The sequence below is a fragment of the Mastigoproctus giganteus genome, chromosome 10, assembly GCF_048544385.1.
Source record: "Mastigoproctus giganteus isolate SK-2022 chromosome 10, ASM4854438v1, whole genome shotgun sequence".
NCBI lineage: Eukaryota > Metazoa > Arthropoda > Arachnida > Uropygi > Thelyphonidae > Mastigoproctus > Mastigoproctus giganteus.
In genome coordinates, this window is record NC_143584.1 from 89,404,478 (window position 1) to 89,425,740 (window position 21,263).

Below are 21,263 nucleotides of genomic sequence, written 5' to 3' on the forward strand. Positions count from 1 at the left end.
TTGAATTCCTGGTTTTTTGAGTTATCATTGAAAGCTTATCTTCTCTGTTTTGGAAAAACTGATTTTTTGAACTTTGATAAATGAATGATCAGTATTTTTCATTATGTAGTGAAGTCCAAGGGATGAAAAAGTTCTTGTGATGCTAAGAGACCATAAACATCAGTCTCCTAGCATCACACAATGGATGCTAGTAAAAAAATACAAGCAAAGCAACTGAAAGTAATCACTTGTTTTTTAGCACTTATTTGTTGCACTTCTGTTTATGCATTATTACTTACACACAATTGCAGGAATTTTGAAATAATGGCATCAATGAAAATATCATATTTTTCATTGATACCCTTAAAGCACTAGCCCCAAAATGAGTGGTAATATCCCACCCTTCCTTATTCATCAGACCTTCCCCCCCTTGACTTTTTCTTGTTCCTGAAACTGAAACACAAGGGCCTTTAGAGATAAAGATTTCAGCCTGTGAATTGAAAATATCATGCAGCAGCCCATTACGTCCCAAATTAACAGTTGGTATCTGCCTGAGCTGATGAAATGGGAATAGAATACCATCAAAACAGCTGTCAGTGTGGTTATACCGTCTTTTAAATAATAGCAAAATATTTTTCTTTTTAGAATTGCAATTTGGAAAAATAGTGCAATATGTGAGGGTGAATTGTGAAAAAATTAAGATGATATTGTGCACATGAGCTGTCCATGTTAATTTGTATAGTAATTATCACCAAAGTGAACACTGTGGTGATGTTTATTTTGCATGGTTTTCATTTGACTGCTGTTCACTAATTTTTAATTTTAATAGTTTTTGGCAAAGAAAGACAGTTACAGAAGCCCACTATAACATATTTAGTAATTAGCACCCAGACTTATCCAAAAATAAGCACTACTAATAGAGAATTAGTCTCACTGAGAAAGTTAATAAATATAGTTTACATTTACTATATTTCATTTAGACAAATTCTTTTATCATTTTTAAATTTATTTCTCTAACATTCAATCCGTTGTAAATGAAAAGTGTAGAGTATGTTATTATTGCCAGTGGTGTAAAAATTTAGAGCTACCTTTTTAATAATAATTTAATTGCAGAGAAGGGGCAGGAGCGCACGTGTGCTCTTGAATGCATACCTACACACATGGAGTTTTTTTGCATATTTTGGCAATATAAAATCAGTGTTAAATAATATTTATATGCAACTCATTCTCTGAAAAATGCATATTAATTTAATATTTTTCAGGTGATAATATGCTAACTGCACTAAGTGTTGCTCGGGACTGTGGCATGATTGAGCAGCATCATCAAGTTGTGCTTTTATCTTCAGTTAGACATGATAATGAGCAGATTCCTACTCTCTCTTGGTGCTATTCCAGTATATCTAATAAACATATGGAAGAGGTGGCAGTGATACATCAGGTGAATGGGTGTTCAGAAATTTTGTTTTAAATGTTCTCTGCAACTGATAGAATTTTAAGTAATTGGAAACTGAAAAGTCATAAATTTTTAATATATACATCTTTAATTAAATGAAATAGTAATAAAGATAAAATTTTACACATTGTTTAATGGCATGTTCTTTAAAAAATACAAGTAAATAAAAAACATGTAATTCTTTCTGTAATTTAATTTTAAATATTTTAACTCACTTTTTGTTGCAACAAAATTTTTTTTGTAATTGTTTTTAATGGCTTAGAATGAAGTAAATTTAGCAAAGTTCCATTTCAGGCTTAAAATAAAGCCAAATACAGATTGTTCCATCATTATGTGATATAATTAACCCTTCTGCACACACTCGTATAATAAAATATTACCTGAGTAATTACATGGGCTACATAAGGATTACTAAAAATGTAAATAGGCATGCATTTATTTGTATTATATACTAATACTAGGAGTATAGTAAATAAATTAGATAAATTTGCAGGAGTATTGAATTAGTCATCAAATGCAGACATGATAGGAGTATCAGAAACATGGTGCCATTCACAAATAGGAGATGCAAAATTTGAATGTGGTAATTATATGTACAGAAAAGACAGTCATGACAGGATGGTATTTTTCTTTAAGAAGTGCATAGACTTTAAAATTGTACAACCAGTACTGTTTTAGAGTCTGTGCACTTAATTATATAAAAATGGCAGAAATCTGTTTAGGCAACCTGAACAGGCAAGCAAGTATGATTGCATGTTATTAGCATTAATAAACACACACACACACACACATGATGCAAGAAAGCAAGCTTATGCAGCATCAGCCAAAAAAAAAAAAAAACCCTTCCACTTCACCCCTCCGTTCTTTCGAAATACCTGTCCAGCTTAGCCTTCAATTTATTTAGGCTATCAACTTCCACAACAAGGGATGGAAGTCTGTTCCACCAACCAACAACCCGCTGGCTAAAGGCAAATTTCCGCACATCTATCCTACATGTCTTTCCTCAATTTGAATTTATACCCTCTCGGGTGATTATTCTGAGCAAGAGTCAGTATCCCATCAGCATTGAGCATGCTCATACCATTCAAGGCTTTGTACACCTCTATCAGATCACCTCTCCGGTGACTGGTCTCCAGACACTGTAATTTGCAAAACTTAAGCATTTCTTCGTAAGATCAACCCTTCGTTTCGTTCACTAACCTTGTTGCCCTTCTCTGTACTCTTTCCAACAGCTCTACATCCTTCTTGAAATGAGGCCTCCAGACCTGTATACAGTACTCAAGGTGCGGCCTGACCATTGTTTTATACAAGGGAATAATGACCTCCCTATCCCTGCTAGAAAAATTCTTGTATATCATTGATAAGACACCATGAGCTACTCTTGCAGCCCATCTGCACTGCTCAGAGAACTTCATATCTGCCTGCACAATTACCCCCAGGTCCTTTTCATTCTCTACCACTGTCAGTGTAGTACCACAGAGTTGATACGTTGCTCTGGGGTTGCTGTTTCCCATATGTAGTACTTTACATTTGTCAATGTTAAACTTCATTTGCCACCTCTCAGCCCATCTGCTCAACCTTTCCAGATCCTGTCGCAGCAGCATAGCGTCAGTAGCGTCCTTAACAACACCGCCAACCTTTGTATCGTCTGCAAACTTGGACATTAAGCTTGATATACCATCATCAATATTATTTATAAATACAAAAAACAACAATGGACCCAACACTGAACCCTGAGGGGCTCCCCTAATAACATTAGTCCACGATGAGCAGTGTCCATTAATTAGCACTCTCTGTCTTCTGCCACTCAACCATCCCTTTATCCATAGCAACAATTTGCCACCAATGCCACACTGCTCCAATTTGTGCAGCAGTCTTCCATGTGCAACAGTATCAAAAGCCTTTCTAAGATCCAAATATATAATATCAAAGTTATTCCCTGCATCCAATTCTTTTGTGACTACATCATAGTATCCAATCAAATTGGTCAGGCAAGACCTTCCCTTAACAAAACCATGCTGTGTCTGAGCTATAACTGTATTCTTGTCAAGATGATCATGCAGTGCTTCTTTAACCAGTGCTTCCATTAATTTTCCTGGAACAGAAGTTAAACTCAACTTGTGTCAGCCTTTGATCCTCCTTTGTGAATTGGGTTTACCTTTTCACATCTCCAGTCTGTGGGTACCTCCCCTGAGTCCAAGGAAGCTCTCATAATTATGGCTAACGGATGGCTTACTTCCTTTGCTGCCTCCTTTAATATAACTGGATAGATACCATCCACCCCAGGTGCCCTTGTGTTTATCTTCAACAATTTCTCCTCCACTTTACTCTCAATTATTACAAGATCATCTAGCTCACTGCCAGCGTTTACTTCATCTATGGCATTCCCCTCCCTGAATAACTCCTCATGTGTGAATGTAGATGCAAAATATTGATTTAGTTTGTTAGCTACCTGAGCAGGATCATGAACAGTTGAACCATCGATATCAAGTGGACCAATCTGATTCATCTCCTTCCTTCTAGAGTTTACATAAGTAAAGAACTCCTTGCTGTTTTTCTTTGCATCCCTTGCCAAAGATTTCTCGTAATCTGCCTTCGCCTGCCTAACCTCCTTTACAACTTGGTTACAGATCAACTTATATCTATCATAGGCTTCTGTGTCACTTGTTAATTTATATGTATCCCATGGATTTTCTTCTCTACCATGTCTCATTAGCTCATCTGACATCCATTTAGGCCTGAACCTTGAACAATATTTCTTAGTTGGTATGTAAAGCCTAGTAGCTTCCAAGATAAGTTCTTTGAATGCTTCCCATTTTCAGTTTGCTGTTGGTAACATCATCAGTTGGTCCCACTGTATAGAATTTAACTACTGTCTCAGACCATCGTAGTCGCCTTTACGAAAGCAATAACCCTTCCCTTTACCACTCATGGTAGTTACCTCTTTGAGTAAATCCCACTTCAGCACACTGTGATCACTGCCACCTAGTGGTTCCTGTATCTGCAGATTCTTAATGCATGAAGAATCACTACTGATAATCAAATCATGAGTATTGCTCCCTCTAGTTGCCTCTCGAACATGCTGATTTAGAAAACAATCATCCAATAAATCCACAAAAGCCTTGCTAGTGTGTGAGTGATCAATCCACAAATTCCAGTCAATATCTGGGAAATTAAAATCCCCCATTATAAGACTCTCTGATTTACTGGCCCACTCTATTTCCCTGTACAGTTTCTTATTATACTCATCAGAGTCATTAGGCCTATAGCACACTCCTACTCGCAATTTTGATCTCCCAATGCTTATGTCAAACCAAACTGACTCGACACTGCACTGTCCAGCGATGTCGACTGGCTTCACTTCCTTGGATTTTATGCGTTTCTTAACTAATAGCATAACCCCTCCTCCCTTCCTATCCTGTCTATCTTTTCTGTAGATGTTGTACTCCCCAAATTCCAGTTCTGCATTACTTATATCTGTGTGACACCACGTCTCTGATATCCCAACAATATCCGCCTTTGATGCTTTGAGCAATACCTCAAATTCATCGAATTTATTTACCAAACTCCTAGCATTGGTGTACAAGCAAGTATACATGCACCTGTTCAATATCCTGCATCTTATTTTCCAAGCTGCTGATCATTCCAATAGAAGCCATGCAAGAATCACTTTCACCTCTGCCAGTGGCTACTCTTAATCTATTAGTCCTTGTATCTCCCCAATCTAGCAGTTTTCCGACCCACCTAACACTGCCTCGATAGCATCAGCAAACATTCTTGCTCCCTTTCTATTTAAGTGTATCCCATCCCTGTAGAAGCAGTCTGTCCTGTTAACAAGTACAGACCAGGCTGAAAAAAATTCTACCCCTTCAGCCTTGCACAATCTTTCCAGGGCCGAATTGATTGACAGGGCTCTCATCATATACTCCCTCCTGTCGTGTCTGGGCAGAATTGCATTAGCATTAGCCAAAAAAAAACCTTATTTCACCCATCTACTCGCTCCGAATGTTTGCCTAGTTCTGCCTTGAATCTGTTTAGGCTATCAACTTCTACGACAGATTGAAATTTGTTCCAGCAATCAACCACCTGCTGGCTAATCACATCTATCTTACAACTGTCTTTCCTCAATTTGAATTTATGCCCTCTCAGGCAATTATTCTGAGCAAGAGGAAGAATCCCATCAGCATTGAGCATGCTTAGACCATTCAAGGCTTTATACACCTCAATCAGATCACCTTGCAGGTGACTAGTCTCCAGACACTGTAATTTGCAGAACTTAAGCCTTTGTTCCATTCACTAAACTTGTTGCCCTTGTGTGTGGCGCATTATAGCCTTAGTTGCTAATGCGCCAATAAAATCTAAACCAACCAACCAAGCACTTCTCTGTACTCATTCCAGCTGCTCTACATTCTGCTTAAAATGAGACCTCCAGACCTGTATACAGTACTCAAGGTGTGTCCTGACCATTGCCTTATACAAGGGGATAATCACCTTATCCCTAATAGAAAAATTCCTATATATCAGGAGTGGCCAACTTAATCTGTGATGCAATCTACTTTTTTCCTTCAAAATGTGCCGCGATCTACCATCTCAAAAATTTCATTGCACAAGGTGTGCAAATCGAGGGATGACTGTATATTTAAAATTCGTTGTGATCGACCAAAATTAAATCCGCGATCGACTCGTTGGCCACCCCTGCTATATATCATTGGCAAGACACTCTTGCAGACTGTCTGCACTGCTCAGAAAACTTCATATCTGCTTGCACAATTACCCCCAGGTCCTTTTCATTCTCTACCAGTGTAGTACCACATAGTGTGTTATTGTAGTGGTATGCAAAAAGCACACATTTTTTCTACTCTTCATGGAGCAAATCTTCATTACTGAAACAAAATTTAATTGTGTAAATGATATACTTTGTATACATGACTGTTGAAGAAGGCAGAGAGGAAAGTGGGGGAGTCATCATTTTGTGTCGGTGATGATTTGGTAGGGGGTGGGCTATGAAGAGCCACAGACCTGAATTTATGTGAACAAGGAATTGTACCTTTTAATTGTGGAAACTATACATTCCATTTTGCTTATATCAATTAGAAAAGGTCTTATACCTTATCTAATTGATACTTCTTTAGATATTCTGTTTCTGGTTTTAATTAGGGCTTGATTTTCGATATAAATTACTTTCACTATTCTAATAACATTTTTAGATATATCTTTATTTTCTAATATGTTTAATTCTATAGTTTTTCAAAGGTCTTGTAATTTCAGTCAAATTAGGTAATTTGTCTTTTATTTATTTTTTTCCCCCCATGACATCTTAATTTTTAATAACCTTTAATATTTCTTAACCTTTAATATGGAAGCTTTCTAGGTAGTTTGAGTTGGTGGTTAATTGATTTTTCCATTACTTTAGAAAGAGTAGAAGTAATTGCAATGGGATGATAATTGGATGGGAGGAATTTGTCACCCTTTTTCGGAACTGGCTGGTTATGAGCAAATTTCCAAGAAGGAAAAATACCTTTGGAATAAGAAAGCGAAAAAAGGTGACCAAAAACAGGAGTGCAAGTTTTGAGAATAAGTGGAGAAGTACCATCAGGAGCTGGAGCTTTCTTAGCATCAAGATTCATCAATATCCTTCTGATATCCTTATGATGGAAGACCACAGGAGTCATTGAATGGAGCATGCTGGGAATGGTGGGAGGTGTTTTATCAAGATCACTAATACATGAAGTGGAAGAAAAATGGGATGCTAGCAGGTCAGCTTTATCCTTGGCTGAAGTGACAATAGAACCATCTGGTTTTGACAGAGGTGGAAGCAGAGATGGGCAACAGTTGCAACCAATAGCTTTGGTAACAGACCAGAATGCTCGGCTACCATTAGGTCAAGAAGCAAGTTTTTTACTCTTAGCCTGTTCAAAATCTAGTTTGGACTGATTAATAACTGCTTTACAATTTTTGCGAGCTGTGGTGTAAGCTGAAAATGAAACTGAAGAATTGGAAACAAGCCACTTATGATACTAATTATGATATGCAACATTATTTTCCTGAACAGCCTTAGCACATTATTGGAAAACCAAGGTTAGGATAAAGGACGAGATTTTAAAGTGGCGCATGGAAGAAAGGATTCCATTCCTACAAGGATAATTTCACTGACATGATCTGAGCAAACGTTGACATCAGGAGTTTTGAAACAGTAACCTGACCAAGGAAAAGAAGAAAAGAAATCTCGCAGGTCATCCCATTTTTGCTTTCCTGTAATGCCAAACAACTTGAGGTTGGGAATAGCCATGAGATAAAGGCTCCATTGGAGAAGAGACAATCACCAAGTTGTGATCTGAGGTGCCTAAAGGACCACTTACCTCGACTGTGTACTTACAAGGGTTGTTTGTGATAAAAAGATCAAGGGTGTTGGTTAAATGGCCGGATTGTCCAGTATTCTGTTAGGTAAATGGACAATCTGTGCAAAGTCATTAGTAATTGCAAAAGCCTCAGCATCATGTGCAGTTGGGTCAGTGTGACTTGAAAACGGAAGCCAGCTGGAGTTGTGAACATTAAAATCACCAAGGAAAATTACCTCACTGTTAGGAAAGTTGGACTGGAGAAAGTCAAGTTGCAAAGAGAGGAAGTCAAAGAGTTCCAAGTGATTACTGGAGTTGGGAGAATGTAGCGGCAACTGATGAATTTGACAGAATGAGGGAGAGAGATTTTAAGCCAGAGAAGATCTAAAAGAGGAGATTCCAAATTACCAAGTCTCTGACAGGGAATATCGGAATGGACATATGCACAAGTACCACCTTTGAGGTTAAAGGAATCATATAGCGAATAATTTGGGCAACTGAGATGAGCAGTGAATCAACTGATAACTGTGTCAGATGGGGTTTGGCAGACTGTAAGTGGAAATGGGCATCATTGAGATTAGAACTGAGACCAAGTATATTTGTGAAATGAACTAGGTAGTGTTTAGGAGGTTTAGATCTTTTAGCAGATAAGTTTGCTGTGTTAGTTTGACAATTAATGGTGTATTCAGTAGTAAGAAAAAGTGGCAGAGTGTAAATGGAAATGGACATCATCATTGAGATTGATGTGTGAAGTAATAAAATTTTTGGATATGGCGTACATATGGTAAGAACATACACAGATCCTTGACATAACGTGACCTTGACAATTCCCTCCTGCATACACACTACTTGGACTCCTTCCAGTTGCTCTCTGGCAGAGTAGAGCAGCAAGATTATATATAAGCTGATCCGGAAGCCTCCTAGAGAGTTACCAATAGGTTCGGTCTGGTGTACTAACTATCGGCCAGCCTGCAAACACTGATTTAGAGCTGTACCCTCAAAATGTAAGGAAGTTTGGATCTCACCAAGATGTTCATCATAACATCAAAGGACATCAATCAAAATGCATGATGGAAGAGATGGGGAAGGGTTGACCGGAACTTTGCTCTGGTCAACCCTTCCAACTAAACATGGGTTCCACCACTTCAAACCTTGAATAAGCAGAGTGGTGGTATTACACTGGTTGATGAGAGTCATCTATCACCCAGGTAATACAGAGGGACAGCATTCCTCTGTGTGGTGTGGGCACTACACCTTGATCCCTGCTTACATTGATTCAAACTTGGGTGTTTACCCACAGTGTACTTGCACATGGGGATTACTAACAGTTCTTACTTATTCCAGCAGCTCTACATCCTTTCTAAAATGACGCCTCCAGCCCCTTTTAGAGAGTACTCAAGGCACGGCCTGACCATTGCCTTATACAAAGGGATAATCACCTCCTTATCCTTACTAGCAAAATTTCTGAATATCGACAAGACCCCATGAGTTGCTGAGGCAGCCTGTCTTCACTGCTCAGAAAACTTCATATCTGATTGCACATTGCCCCCCCCCCCCCAGGTCTTAATCATTCTGGATAAATTCTGAGTGTAGTACTGCAGAGTTGGTTTGTTACTCTGGGTTACTGCTACCCACATGCAGTACTTTGCATTTGTCAATGTTAAATTTCAGGTGCCACCTCTCAGCCCATCTGCCCAGCTTTTCTAGATCCTGATTCAGGCGCCTCCGTAGCCAGGTGGGAAGGAGCAGCAGGGCGTAGCACACGCTTTTTGTTAGACTGGGGTTCGAACCCATCACCACCAAATATGGAGAATGCGGAATGACCACCGCATATCCCGGAGCAATATGGCCTTAGTTGCTAATGCTCCTAAAAACCAAAATAACAATAACAATCATGATTCAGCCGCATACCATTGTTACTGTCATTATCAACCCTACCAATCTTTGTATCATCTGCAAACTTGGACATTAAGTCTGTTATATGTTCATTGATATCATTGATAAATACGGAAATCAGCAATGGTCCTAACAGTGAACCCTGGGGATTCCACAAATATCAGTCCACAACGAGCACTGTCCATTGATTACCACTCTCTGTCTTCTCCCACTCAACCATCCTTTTATCCATACAGCTCCAATTTGTATAGTAGCCCTCTGTGTGCAACAATAGCAAAAGCTTTCCTGAAATTCAAGTATATGATATCAAAATTTTTTTTTTGCATCCAGTTCCTTTGTGAACATATCATAGTATCCAGTCAGATTGGTCACACAAGGCTTTCCCTTAACAAGCTCATGCTGTGTCTGAACTTTAACTGCAGTCCTGTCTAGATGATCTTGCAATGCTTTTTTAACCAGTGACTCCATTATTTTCCTTGAACAGAAGTTAGATAACAGGTCTGCAATTACCCATGTCACCCTTTGAACCCTCTTTGTGAATTGGGGATACATTTGCACATCTCCAGTCCATTGGGAACTTCCCTGAGTCCAAGGATGCTTTCATAATTATGGCTAAGTATTCGCTTACTTCCTTTGCTGCCTCCTATAATATAACTGGATAGACCCCAGGTGCTTTCTTTATGTTTAACTTCAACAATTTCTCCTCCACTTTGCTCTTAGTTATTACAAAATCATTTAGCTCACTAGTAGTAGTAATAGTGGCATGTGATGCAAGAAAGCAAGTGTATGAGCTTATGCAGCATCAGCCAAAAAAAAAAAAAAAAAAAAATCACACCATTCCCTCCAAATGCCTGTCCAGTTCCTCCTTAAATTTATTTAACCTGTCAACTTCCACAACGACAGATAGAAGTTTGTTCCAGCAATTAACCACCCGCTGGCTAAAGGCAAATTTCCGCACATCTGTTCTACATCTGTCTTTTCTTAATTTGAATTTATGTCCCCTTAGGTTCGTAATCTGAACAAGTGGAAGGATCCCATCAGAATTCAGCGTGCTCAACCCATTCATGGCCTTATATACCTCAATCAGATCACCGCACAGGTGCCTATTCTCCAGCCACTGCAATTTTCAGAACTTAAGCCTCTCTTGGTAAGAGGATCCCTTCATTCCCCTCACCAATCTTGTTGCCCTTCTCTGAACACGCTCAAGTAAATCTACATCCTTCCTAAAATGAGGCCTCCAGACCTGTATGCAGTACTCAAGGCGTGGCCTGACCAATGCCTTATACAGAGGGACAATCACCTCCTTCTCCCTGCTAGCAAAAATCCTATGATATATTGATATATTGATATCTTGACAAAATTTTGTCAATGATATATTGATAAAACCCCATGACCTGCCCTGGCAGCCTGTCTGCATTGCTCAGAAAACTTCATATCTGACTGCACAATTACTCCCAGGTCTTTATCATTTTCCACCACCTTAAGTGTAGTACCACACAGTTGGTACGTTTCTCTGGGGTTACTTCTACCCATATGCAGTACAGTACTTTGCATTTGTCAAGGTTAAACTTCAGTTGCCACTTCTTAGCCCATCTGCCCAAATTATCTAGATCCTGTTGCAGTAGCACACTGCCATTACTGTCATTAACAACCCTGCCAACCTTTGTATCATCTGCAAACTTCGACATTAAGCCTGATATACCTTCATCAATATCATTGATAAATATACAAAACAACAATGGACCTAACACCGAACCCTGTGGGACTCCACTAATAACATTAGTCCACGAAGAGCAGCACCCATTGATTACCACCCTGTGTCTTCTCCCACTTAACCATCCTTTTATCCATTGTAGCAACTTACCCTTAATACCATTCTGCTCCAATTTGTACAATAGTCTTCCATGCGCAACAGTGTCAAAAGCTTTCCTGAAATCCAAATATATGATATCAAAATTATTTTTTGCATCCAGTTCCTTTGTAACCACATCATAATATCCTATCAAATTTGTCAGACAAGACTTTCCCTTAACAAACCTATGCTGTGTCTGAATTATTGCTGCAGTCTTGTCTAGATGATCCTGCAATGCATCTTTAACCAGTGACTGCATTATTTTACCCGGAAAAGAAGTTAAACTAACTGGTCTGTAATTACTCGTGTCACCCTTCGATCCTCCTTTGTGAATTGGGGATACATTTGCACATCTCCAGTCCGTGGGGACCTCCCCTGAATCCAAGGATGCTCTCATAATTATGGCTAAGGGTTTGCTTAGTTGCTTTGCCGCCTCCTTTAATATAACTGGATAGATTCCATCCACCCCAGGTGCTTTTCTTATGTTTAACTTCAACAATTTCCCCTCCACTTTGCTCTCAGTTATTAGAAAATCATTAAGTATCCTGCTACAATTTGATAACCTTCTGCCATTTTCAAACCTTAATAATTCCTCATGTGTGAATGTAGATGCAAAATACTCATTCAGTTTGTTAGTAGAGCACTGTTAGAGTTTGGTAAACTTCTGGCCTGCACTGCCCTACAGAATTCCTCATGTGTGTGAATGTAGATGCAAAATACTCATTCAGTTTATCAGCTACCTGAGCATAATCATCAGTAGTCTATGTTAAATGGACCAATCTGATACATCACTTTCCTTCTAGAGTTTACATAAGTAAAGAAATCTTTGCTGTTTTTATTTGCCTCCTTTGTCAAAGATTTCATGTAATCTGCCTTTGCTTGCCTAATCTCCTTTGTGACTTGATTGCAGACTAGGTTATATCTACCGTAGTCTTCTGTTTTGCCTGATAAAATATATTCGTCCCATGCATTTTTCTTCTTTGCCACGAGTTTTATTGGTTCATCTGAGTCCCCGGTGTCGAAGTGATTTGTGCTTAAGTGTTTCCTAGTGCAACTATTAATCTAGTCTACTGCCTATACATATTGCTTCGCTTGCAGCGTACTTCCTTATTTCGCTTGCAGCATACTCCAATCTTTCGCTTGAAACATACTACAATCTTTCACTTGAAATGTACTGCAATCTTTTGCTTGAAATGTACTACAATCTTTTGCTCAAAATGTACTGCAATCTTTCGCTTGAAATGTACTGCAATCTTTCGCTTGAAATGTACTGTAATCTTTTGCTTGAAATGTACTGTAATCTTTTGCTTGAAATGTACTGTAATCTTTTGCTTGAAATGTACTGCAATCTTTTGCTTGAAATGTACTGTAATCTTTCGCTTGAAATGTACTACAATCTTTTGCTTGAAATGTTCTGCAATCTTTCGCTTGAAATGTTCTGCAATCTTTCGCTTGAAATGTACTGCATATACCTTTACTCATTTAATCACTAGGGGCACACCTCTACCTCCGTGTGGTGGGGCTGTAAACCTGGTGGAAAGAGCTTCTCCCCCCCCCCCCCCAGAGCTAGAGAAGCAAGATGAATACTGAACAATATCAAGTGCTTAAATCATAGTCCATGCCTAGTACCAACTTTTAAAATGACAATTAAAAGAGACAGAAGACTGTTCGGATGGAGCAACCGTGCTCATCATTTTAAATTTTCTACTCCTTCACTTGTCAGCTTATGAGTAAATTGTCTGACTTTGTCATACAGAAACAATCTGGGAGGTATTGCAAGATCTCTTGGCCCTGGGTGCCAAGCGATTGTGACTGAGCAATTTCTCTATGCTTTCACTATGATTTTCTAAAAGTTAAATTCTTGTTCTCTTTTACGTTCCTCTCCTTCATAAATCCTTTTATTTTAAAAGCAGCTCTTGTATCAAAAGTACTGGTAGGGGGCAAGGAAGGAAAGTAACCTTTTTTATTTTTCATATTTTATAGACTAACTCCTACTAATTGCACTTGGTGACACCAGGCACAGCTCCTGCCTCCCCTTGGCGGTGCCGGTAACCTTGGCAGAAAAGTTCATCTGCCAAGGGCTAAAAGAAGCCAACAGGAACAGAATGTGTTTCCATCTTTAGTGCCGACAAGCTCTCAGCCAGAGACAGAAAATGACCATGTTTCATCGCAACCAAAGAGGTTGAAAACCAATTTCTCAGAGACAGACTTACCTGCATTTTTAATAATGCACTCACTATCAGAACAGCTCCTCTCAGTAAGCTATCCCCCTTTCTAATCCAAAAAACACCTGTAAAGTATTGCAGGGTCTCCCAAGACAGTTAAGAGACTGCAATAAGGGGACTTACTTGTTGAAACTCTAAACCACAGGCATTCTGAAAAACTGCTACAAATGACAAATTTTGCTGGAATTACAGTGAAAGTATTTCCCCATGCAACCCTAAATACATCAAAGGGCGTAAAATCTAGTTGGGACCTGATTAATGTGATGGAAGAAGAAATTAAAGAAGAGCTTCAGGAACAAAATGTAATTACTGTAAAAAGAATTATGATCAAAAGAGACAATATACTCACACCTACCAGAAATATCATTCTCACCTTTAATAGTCCAAACCTACCCTCATCAGTAAAAGCAGGATATCTACTTTGCTGCACCACTCATCCTTCCATTCCTAATCCATTGAGATGTTATAAATGCCAAACGTATGGCCACTCTCAAACGACTTGCAGAGGGAACCTAGTATGTCCCAACTGTGGATCCTCTGATCACATTCAAAGTGATTATTCGGCGAAAGAAATGATGTGTTCCAACTGCAAAGGAAACCATCCTGCCTACTCTAAGACATGTGAGAGATGGAAAACAGAGAAAACAATTGTGAAATATAAAGTTGAAAACAAAATTAGTTATCAAGAAGCAAAAAAATTAATTGTACCCACTATACCTAAACCTAATAATGCCAATATTGCAAAAAAATATCAAACAATAGCCACTCAAACTGATGCTGCTATTCCATCAAACATATCAATCTCCGACTGGGCTCAAGCTGTCCTCTCTCTCAGCAATGTTCCAATCCCCTTAAGCACTCAGACCAAGCAAGTAATATGCCTCTTACAATACTAGTGAAATCTCCTACTCTGCCAGTGATTGCTCCTACTTCAAATAAACCTAGTTCGACATCAGAAAGGATTATTCAGGACACATTGATGGATGCAGAGTACTCATCCAAACAGGAAGATCCAATTTTGGAAATATTTGCAGAAGAGATGGAAACCGGTCGCCCTACCTTTCCAAAATGAGACAAACCGAAGCCTGAATGCCATAAGACAGCCACATCGGGTACAGCTCCTTCTAAATTCAAGTCATACCTTATATTTTGCATTTGAATTGCAGAGGCATTCAACATGGATGACATTCAATACTTAATTGAATGTCATCCATGTCGCTACTCTCCAGTTGGTTTCTGCTTGCAAGAAACCTATTTAACTCCTCAAATTTCCATTTCCATAAAAAACTACTCAATCTATAGATGAAATCAGAATACATCAGATTCTACTCATGGTGGTGTAGCTACTTTGATTAACTCAAAAGATTCTGACTAGGAAAATCACTCTCCAAAACCAAATTGAAGCCGTCGCTGTGTGTCTGATTACTGAGATTGCTTTAACACATGTCAGTCTATCTCCTACCAAATCATACCTACTCTTATAATGACCTTGAAGAACTTTTAATACAGCTACCCTCCCCTATCTGCCTTCTAGGGGATTTCAGTGGCCACCACCCTTTTTGGGGATCATCTAAATTAGGCAGACAAGGCCAATTGATTGAAACTTTATTGGAAAAACAAAACCTCAATCTTCTTAATAGTGGCTCACACACCCATATACAGTTACCTACTGGACAGACTTCTGCAATTGACCTATCGATTTGCTCCCCGATACTACTTCCAGTCATTCAGTGGTCCGCTCTGGATGATCGCATGGGCAGCAATCATTTTCCAATTGTTTGTAATCTGATGACTACACAACCACCATTAGACCAACCCTGCAGGAAATGGAAATTCTCTAATGCTAATTGGGACAAATTTCAGTCAGCAATCACTCTGGACAAAAAAATTATAATTACAACCCAGAGATGAAGTTACTGATTATATCACATCCCGCCTTTTATTTGCAGCAAAAAGCCCAATTCCATTATCGAATTCCCAGACCCCGATGCCATTTCAACCATTGGTGGAATGAGGAATGCATAAAAGTGAAGAAAGAAAAAAATAAAGTGTGAAATTTATTTTGTCAACCTCCAGCTGCAGTTAATCTTATTAACTACAAGAAACTAAGGGCAAAAGCATGTCCCATTCAAAGACAAGCCAAGAAAGATTTTTGGACTCGTTTGCATCAACTATCAATAGAAACACTAACCCATGATTAATATGGAAGAAAATTGGACAGCTTTCTGGGAAGTTTCCTACTGTTCCTTCCCCAATTATTTCCTGCAATGGACTAGAACTCTCTGCTCCTCTGTATATAGCAAATGCCTTGGGCAAAACCTTTGCTCAAGTCTCAGCTGCACTCACCTACACTCTGGAATTTCAGAACACTAAGACCACCACAGAACAGAGACCCATCAACTTTCAAACCTCACAGTTACTTCCATATAACCAGCCTCTCCAATACTGTGAACTTTTGCAAGCCATCAGAACAACACACAAACAGTGCCACTGAGCCAGATGTGATATATTGTGTTATGTTACAATACCTTGATGAGAAAAACTTACAACTGCTGCTAGTCTTCCTTAGCTGAATCTTCCTGTAAAATGTTTATCTGAATTTTTTGGCACCATGATACAGTTCTGACCTTTTTGAAGCCTGGAAACGATCCCTCCAGTCCTAATATACTGGTGTGCAAAACTTAAGGACCAATACTATTTCTAAAGGTTCCAACCACAAAATCTTTACTTAAGGTACTCTTTACTGATAAGAGTAGATTCAGTCTCAGCAGCGATTCTGGACGTCAGCTAATCTGGCGAGAGGTTGGCACACGGGATCACCCCACAGACATCACCGAAAGGGAATGATATGGCGGTCAAGGTGTTCTTGTCTGGGGAGGCGTTATCTTGGATGGACCTACACAATTCCAGATACTGGAAGGCGGTACTGTAACCGGTGCACTCTACTGTACTGAGGTAATCCTTCCTCATGTGCATCTGTTCCGAGAAGCCATTGGCCCCAAGTTGGTGTTTATGGATGATAACCCCATCACTCTGCAGCTGTGATGTGCTTTTGGAAAGTGAGGACATTGTTCGTATGAATCGGGCTGCCTGTTCTCCCGATCTAAATCCCATCAAATACATATGGGACGCTTTGGGGAGATGCCTAGCGACACATCCACACCCACCAGAAAATGTTCACCAGCTGAAGATGGCACTGACAGAGGAATGGACAATCTTACCTCAAGAACTTATCAACAACATTGTTCTAAGTATGGACAGGCAGTGCAAAGCCTGCATCGACATTAGGGGTGGCCATATCTCCTACTGAGGACCACCTCTTCCATTTGTTCCATCTTTGGTAGTGATGCATCTGTATCATGGCAGCCAGTGCTATGTTGCCATTTTTGAATAAAGTCCCTCTGTACCGTTTTGTTTCTATTGTTGTGTCGGTGTTGTTTCCTTCATCATTTCTGTACCTCACACAGTTCCTTTGGTATGCTTTTCCCATATCCAGGCCATTCCTATGAGAAGCTACAGGTGAAAACCTGACTGGTCCTTAAATTTTGCACACCAGTATGGTTACAGACCAATATCTCTGTCAAGTTGCTGTAAAATTCTTGAAAAAATGATCCACAGTCGACTCACTTGGATCATTGAAAGCGAACATCTACTAAGTAATAGTCAACATGGCTTTCACCAAAACAGGTTCTCCTTTGATCTGATGATCAAGGCTGAATCTGAAATTCGCAATGCCTTTGTGAAAAATGATCACTTAGTTATGGTCTCCATAGATATAGAGAATGCATTTGATGCTACCTGCCATTATGACATTCTCCATGACCTCCATAATCATAGTCTACGAGGCAGCCTGCCTATATTTATTAGGAACTTTCTCAAGAGTTGCTCTTTCCAGGTCCGATATCAAAATTCCCTTTCGACTACATTCTCGCAGAAACAAGGAGTACCGCAAGGCTCAGCATTGAGTGCAACCCTGCTTGCCCTTAAAATCGATTCCATTACAAAAGAACTCCCAAATACTGTAGAGGCATTCCTATCAAGTGGACCAATCTGATTCATCCCCTTCCTTCTAGAGTTTACATAAGTAAAGAACTCTTTGCTGTTTTTCTTTGCATCCCTTGCCAAGGATCTCTCGTAATCTGCCTTCGCCTGCCTAACCTCCTTTGTAACTTGGTTACAGATCAACTTGTATCTATCATAGGCTTCTGTGTCACGTGTTAATTTGTATGTATCCCATACATTTTTCTTCTCTGCCATATGCCTCATTAGTTCATCTGACATCCATTTAGGCCTAAACCTTGAACAATATTTCTTAGTTGGTATGTAAAGCCTATTAGCTTGCAAGATAAGTTCTTTGAATGCTTCCTATTTTGAATTTGCTGTTGGTAACATCATCAGTTGATCCCACTGTATAGAATTTAAACACTGTCTCAGTCCATCGTAGTCGCCTTTACGAAAGCAATACCCCTTCCCTTTACCCCTAATGGTAGTTACCTCTTTGAGTAACTCCCACTTCAGAACACTGTGATCACTGCCACCTAGTGGTTCATTTATCTGCAGATTCTTAATGCATGAAGAATCACTACTGATAATCAAATCAAGAGTATTACTCCCTCCAGTTGCCTCCCGAACATGCTGATGTAGAAAACAATCATCCAATAAATCCACAAAAGCCTTGCTAGTGTGTGAGTGACCAGCCCCCAAATTCCAGTCAATATCTGGGAAATTAAAATCCCCCATTATAAGACTCTCTGATTTACTGGCCCACTCTATTTCCCTGTACAGTTTCTTATTATACTCATCAGAGTCATTAGGCCTATAGCACACTCCTACTCTCAATTTTGATCTCCCAATGCTTATGTCACACCAAACTGACTCGACACTGCACTGTCCAGCGATGTCGACTGGCTTCACTTCCTTGGATTTTATGTGTTTCTTAACTAATAGCATAACCCCCTCCCCCCTTCCTATCCTGTCTATCCTTTCTGTAGACATTGTACTCCCCAAATTCCAGTTCTGCATTCCTTATATCTGTGTGACACCACGTCTCTGAAATCCCAACAATATCTGCCTTTGATGTTTTGAGCAATAACTCAAATTCATCAAATTTATTTACTAAACTCCTAGCATTGGTGTACACGCAAGTATACATGCACCTGCTCTTCCTCTTAGCCACCCTAACACAACCCATGTGTTTACTTGTACCCCCATGATTCCCAGCAGTCTCTGTAATATCCTGCATCTTATTTTCCAGGCTGCTGCTCATTCCAATAGAAGCAGTGCAAGAATCACTTTCTCCTCTGCCAGTGGCTACTGTTAATCTATTAGTCCTTGTATCCCCCCAATCTAGCAGTTTTCCGACCCACCTAACACTGCCTCGATAGCATCAGCAAACATTCTTGCAACCTTTCTATTTAAGTGTATCCCATCCCTGTAGAAGCGGCCGACCGAACTAGCCGAGTGGGTAAAGTACCTGCCCGGCAACCCAAAGGTCGCGGGTTCGATTCCCGCCTCGGGCTTGGATCAAAGTACTGCAAAAACCTTGGGAGGTGCAATATGGCCACAGAAGCCGATGCGCCAACAACTACCAAATCATCCCTGTAGAAGCAGTCTCTCCTGTTAACAAGTACAGACCAGGCTGAAAAAAATTCTACCCCTTGAGCCCTGCACAATCTTTCCAGGGCTGACTTGATCGACAGGGCTCTCATCATATACTCCCTCCTATCGTGTCTGGGCAGAATTGCAGACACTTTCAAATTCAACCGTAATTCACGGCTTTTTTCATCGGTGACCTGTACTTGTTAAGTAATTCCGCCGGTCTCCTACTCTTACGCTGGCAATCTCTCTCTTTCTTGCCATTCTCAGAACATGAGATCTGTCAAAAGGCAATTGCAGATGTCTCTCAATAAAGTACAAAAGTGGGCTGAGTTCAGTGGATATCGTCTTTCCCGACAGAAAACAGTTGCGATCCACTTTTGCAGTCAACGCAAATTGCATACAGATCCTGAACTTCAGATATCAAATTCCACCATTCTGATTGCCATTGCCGACCGGGCTAGCCGAGTGGGTAAAGTACCTGCCCGGCAACCCAAAGGTCGCGGGTTCGATTCCCGCCTCGGGCTTGGATCAAAGTACTGCAAAAACCTTGGGAGGTGCAATATGGCCACAGAAGCCGATGCGCCAACAACTACCAAATCAAAAAAAAAAAAAATCAATCTGATTGCCATCAGTTTCAGATTCTGGGGACTAATCCTGGACAGTAAGCTAAACTTCTTTGAGCATATTAAATTAATACGTACTACCTGATCAACATGCTAAGAGCTTTATCTGCCCTGCCAGGAGGAAAGGTCAATATTCCAGGAGGTGAAAGGATAGGTCATTTTAAGCAAAAAATTCATATAAACATGTGCCCTACCCCGAATGGTTTCTGAGATAGAGGGATTTGAATATTTATTTTTCAAGTGACAAATTTAGAACAGTTTATAATAAATTTTCAAAAATGCCACCATCAACTTCAATGTACTTTTCTACTCTCATGAGTACATGGGGTGTTGCTTGTCTAAGTGTATCTTTACGTTCCTTTATATGGGAAGCAGCATCCATTATGCGAGCTAGCAGGTCATCTCTTATATCCACCTTTCTTCTGTACACTTCACTCTTCATCCAACCCCATAAACAAAAATCTAATGGGGTTAGATCTAAAGATCTTGGTGGCCAGTTAATGGCACCACCACGACCAATCCACTGATTATGGAAAATTCGGTCCAGACGTTGCTTCACACATCTGGTAGAATGGGAAGGGGCCCCCATCATGCTGAAAGTGTATAGCACATTGTGTGGCCAAAGGAACGTCCTCTAGTTGTTCACCTAATGTATTTTGCAAAAATTGAAGGTAATTGTGTCCTGTCATTCGATGTTCTAAAATAAATGGACCTATCAACAGGTTATCGATCATACTGCACCACACATCGATTGAGAAATTAACTTTAAATTTGTTGTTTCCACTGTACCATGTGGATTCTTGTGCGACCATCGATGAGTGTTACGTGTGTTGTTGATTCCATTCCGTGTAAACGTGGCTTCATCAGTAAATAGTATTGATGGAAGCACTTCACGATTGGCATTTAACCAATGACAAAATTCAAGATGTGCGGCACTGTTCCCTATGTGAAGATTTTGCACATGCTGTGGGTGAAATGGGTACAAGCTCTCTCTTCATGTAGTGTTCGCCATAACATGAGTTCGTGAAACACCAAGACGTGCAGAAAGTCTTCGCGTGCTAATTGTAGGACTTGCTCTTAACATCATATTCAGCCATACCTTTTTAATCAACCACTACTCCATCTCTATAGAAATAAACCAAGTAAAATATGACCAGTAGGCCTATGGCTCCTTTAAATATCACAGAATTGGAATGTTCCTCTCCACAATAGGCAATAGATAAAGAATTACTCTCGTCCACCATGGACCCCTTACCTGAACTGACCTGTGATATTTATTTCCTTCAATGGGGAAAGAAT

The 21,263-nt window shown here is 39.8% G+C and overlaps 1 protein-coding gene across 5 annotated transcripts in view; it reads left to right on the forward strand.

Moving 5' to 3' along the window:
- LOC150079142 (polyamine-transporting ATPase 13A3-like) overlaps positions 1-21,263 on the forward strand; it is a 750,840-nt gene that overhangs the window by 514,761 nt on the left and 214,816 nt on the right. For all 5 annotated transcript variants that reach the window (XR_016547547.1, XR_016547548.1, XR_016547549.1 and 2 more), the window contains exon 18: positions 1,242-1,417. Coding sequence is in view for 2 of the 5 variants with exons in the window: in XM_090383358.1 (XP_090239484.1) it covers positions 1,242-1,417 (176 nt within the window). In the remaining 3 variants the exon portion in view is untranslated. The remainder of the gene's footprint in view (positions 1-1,241; positions 1,418-21,263) is intronic.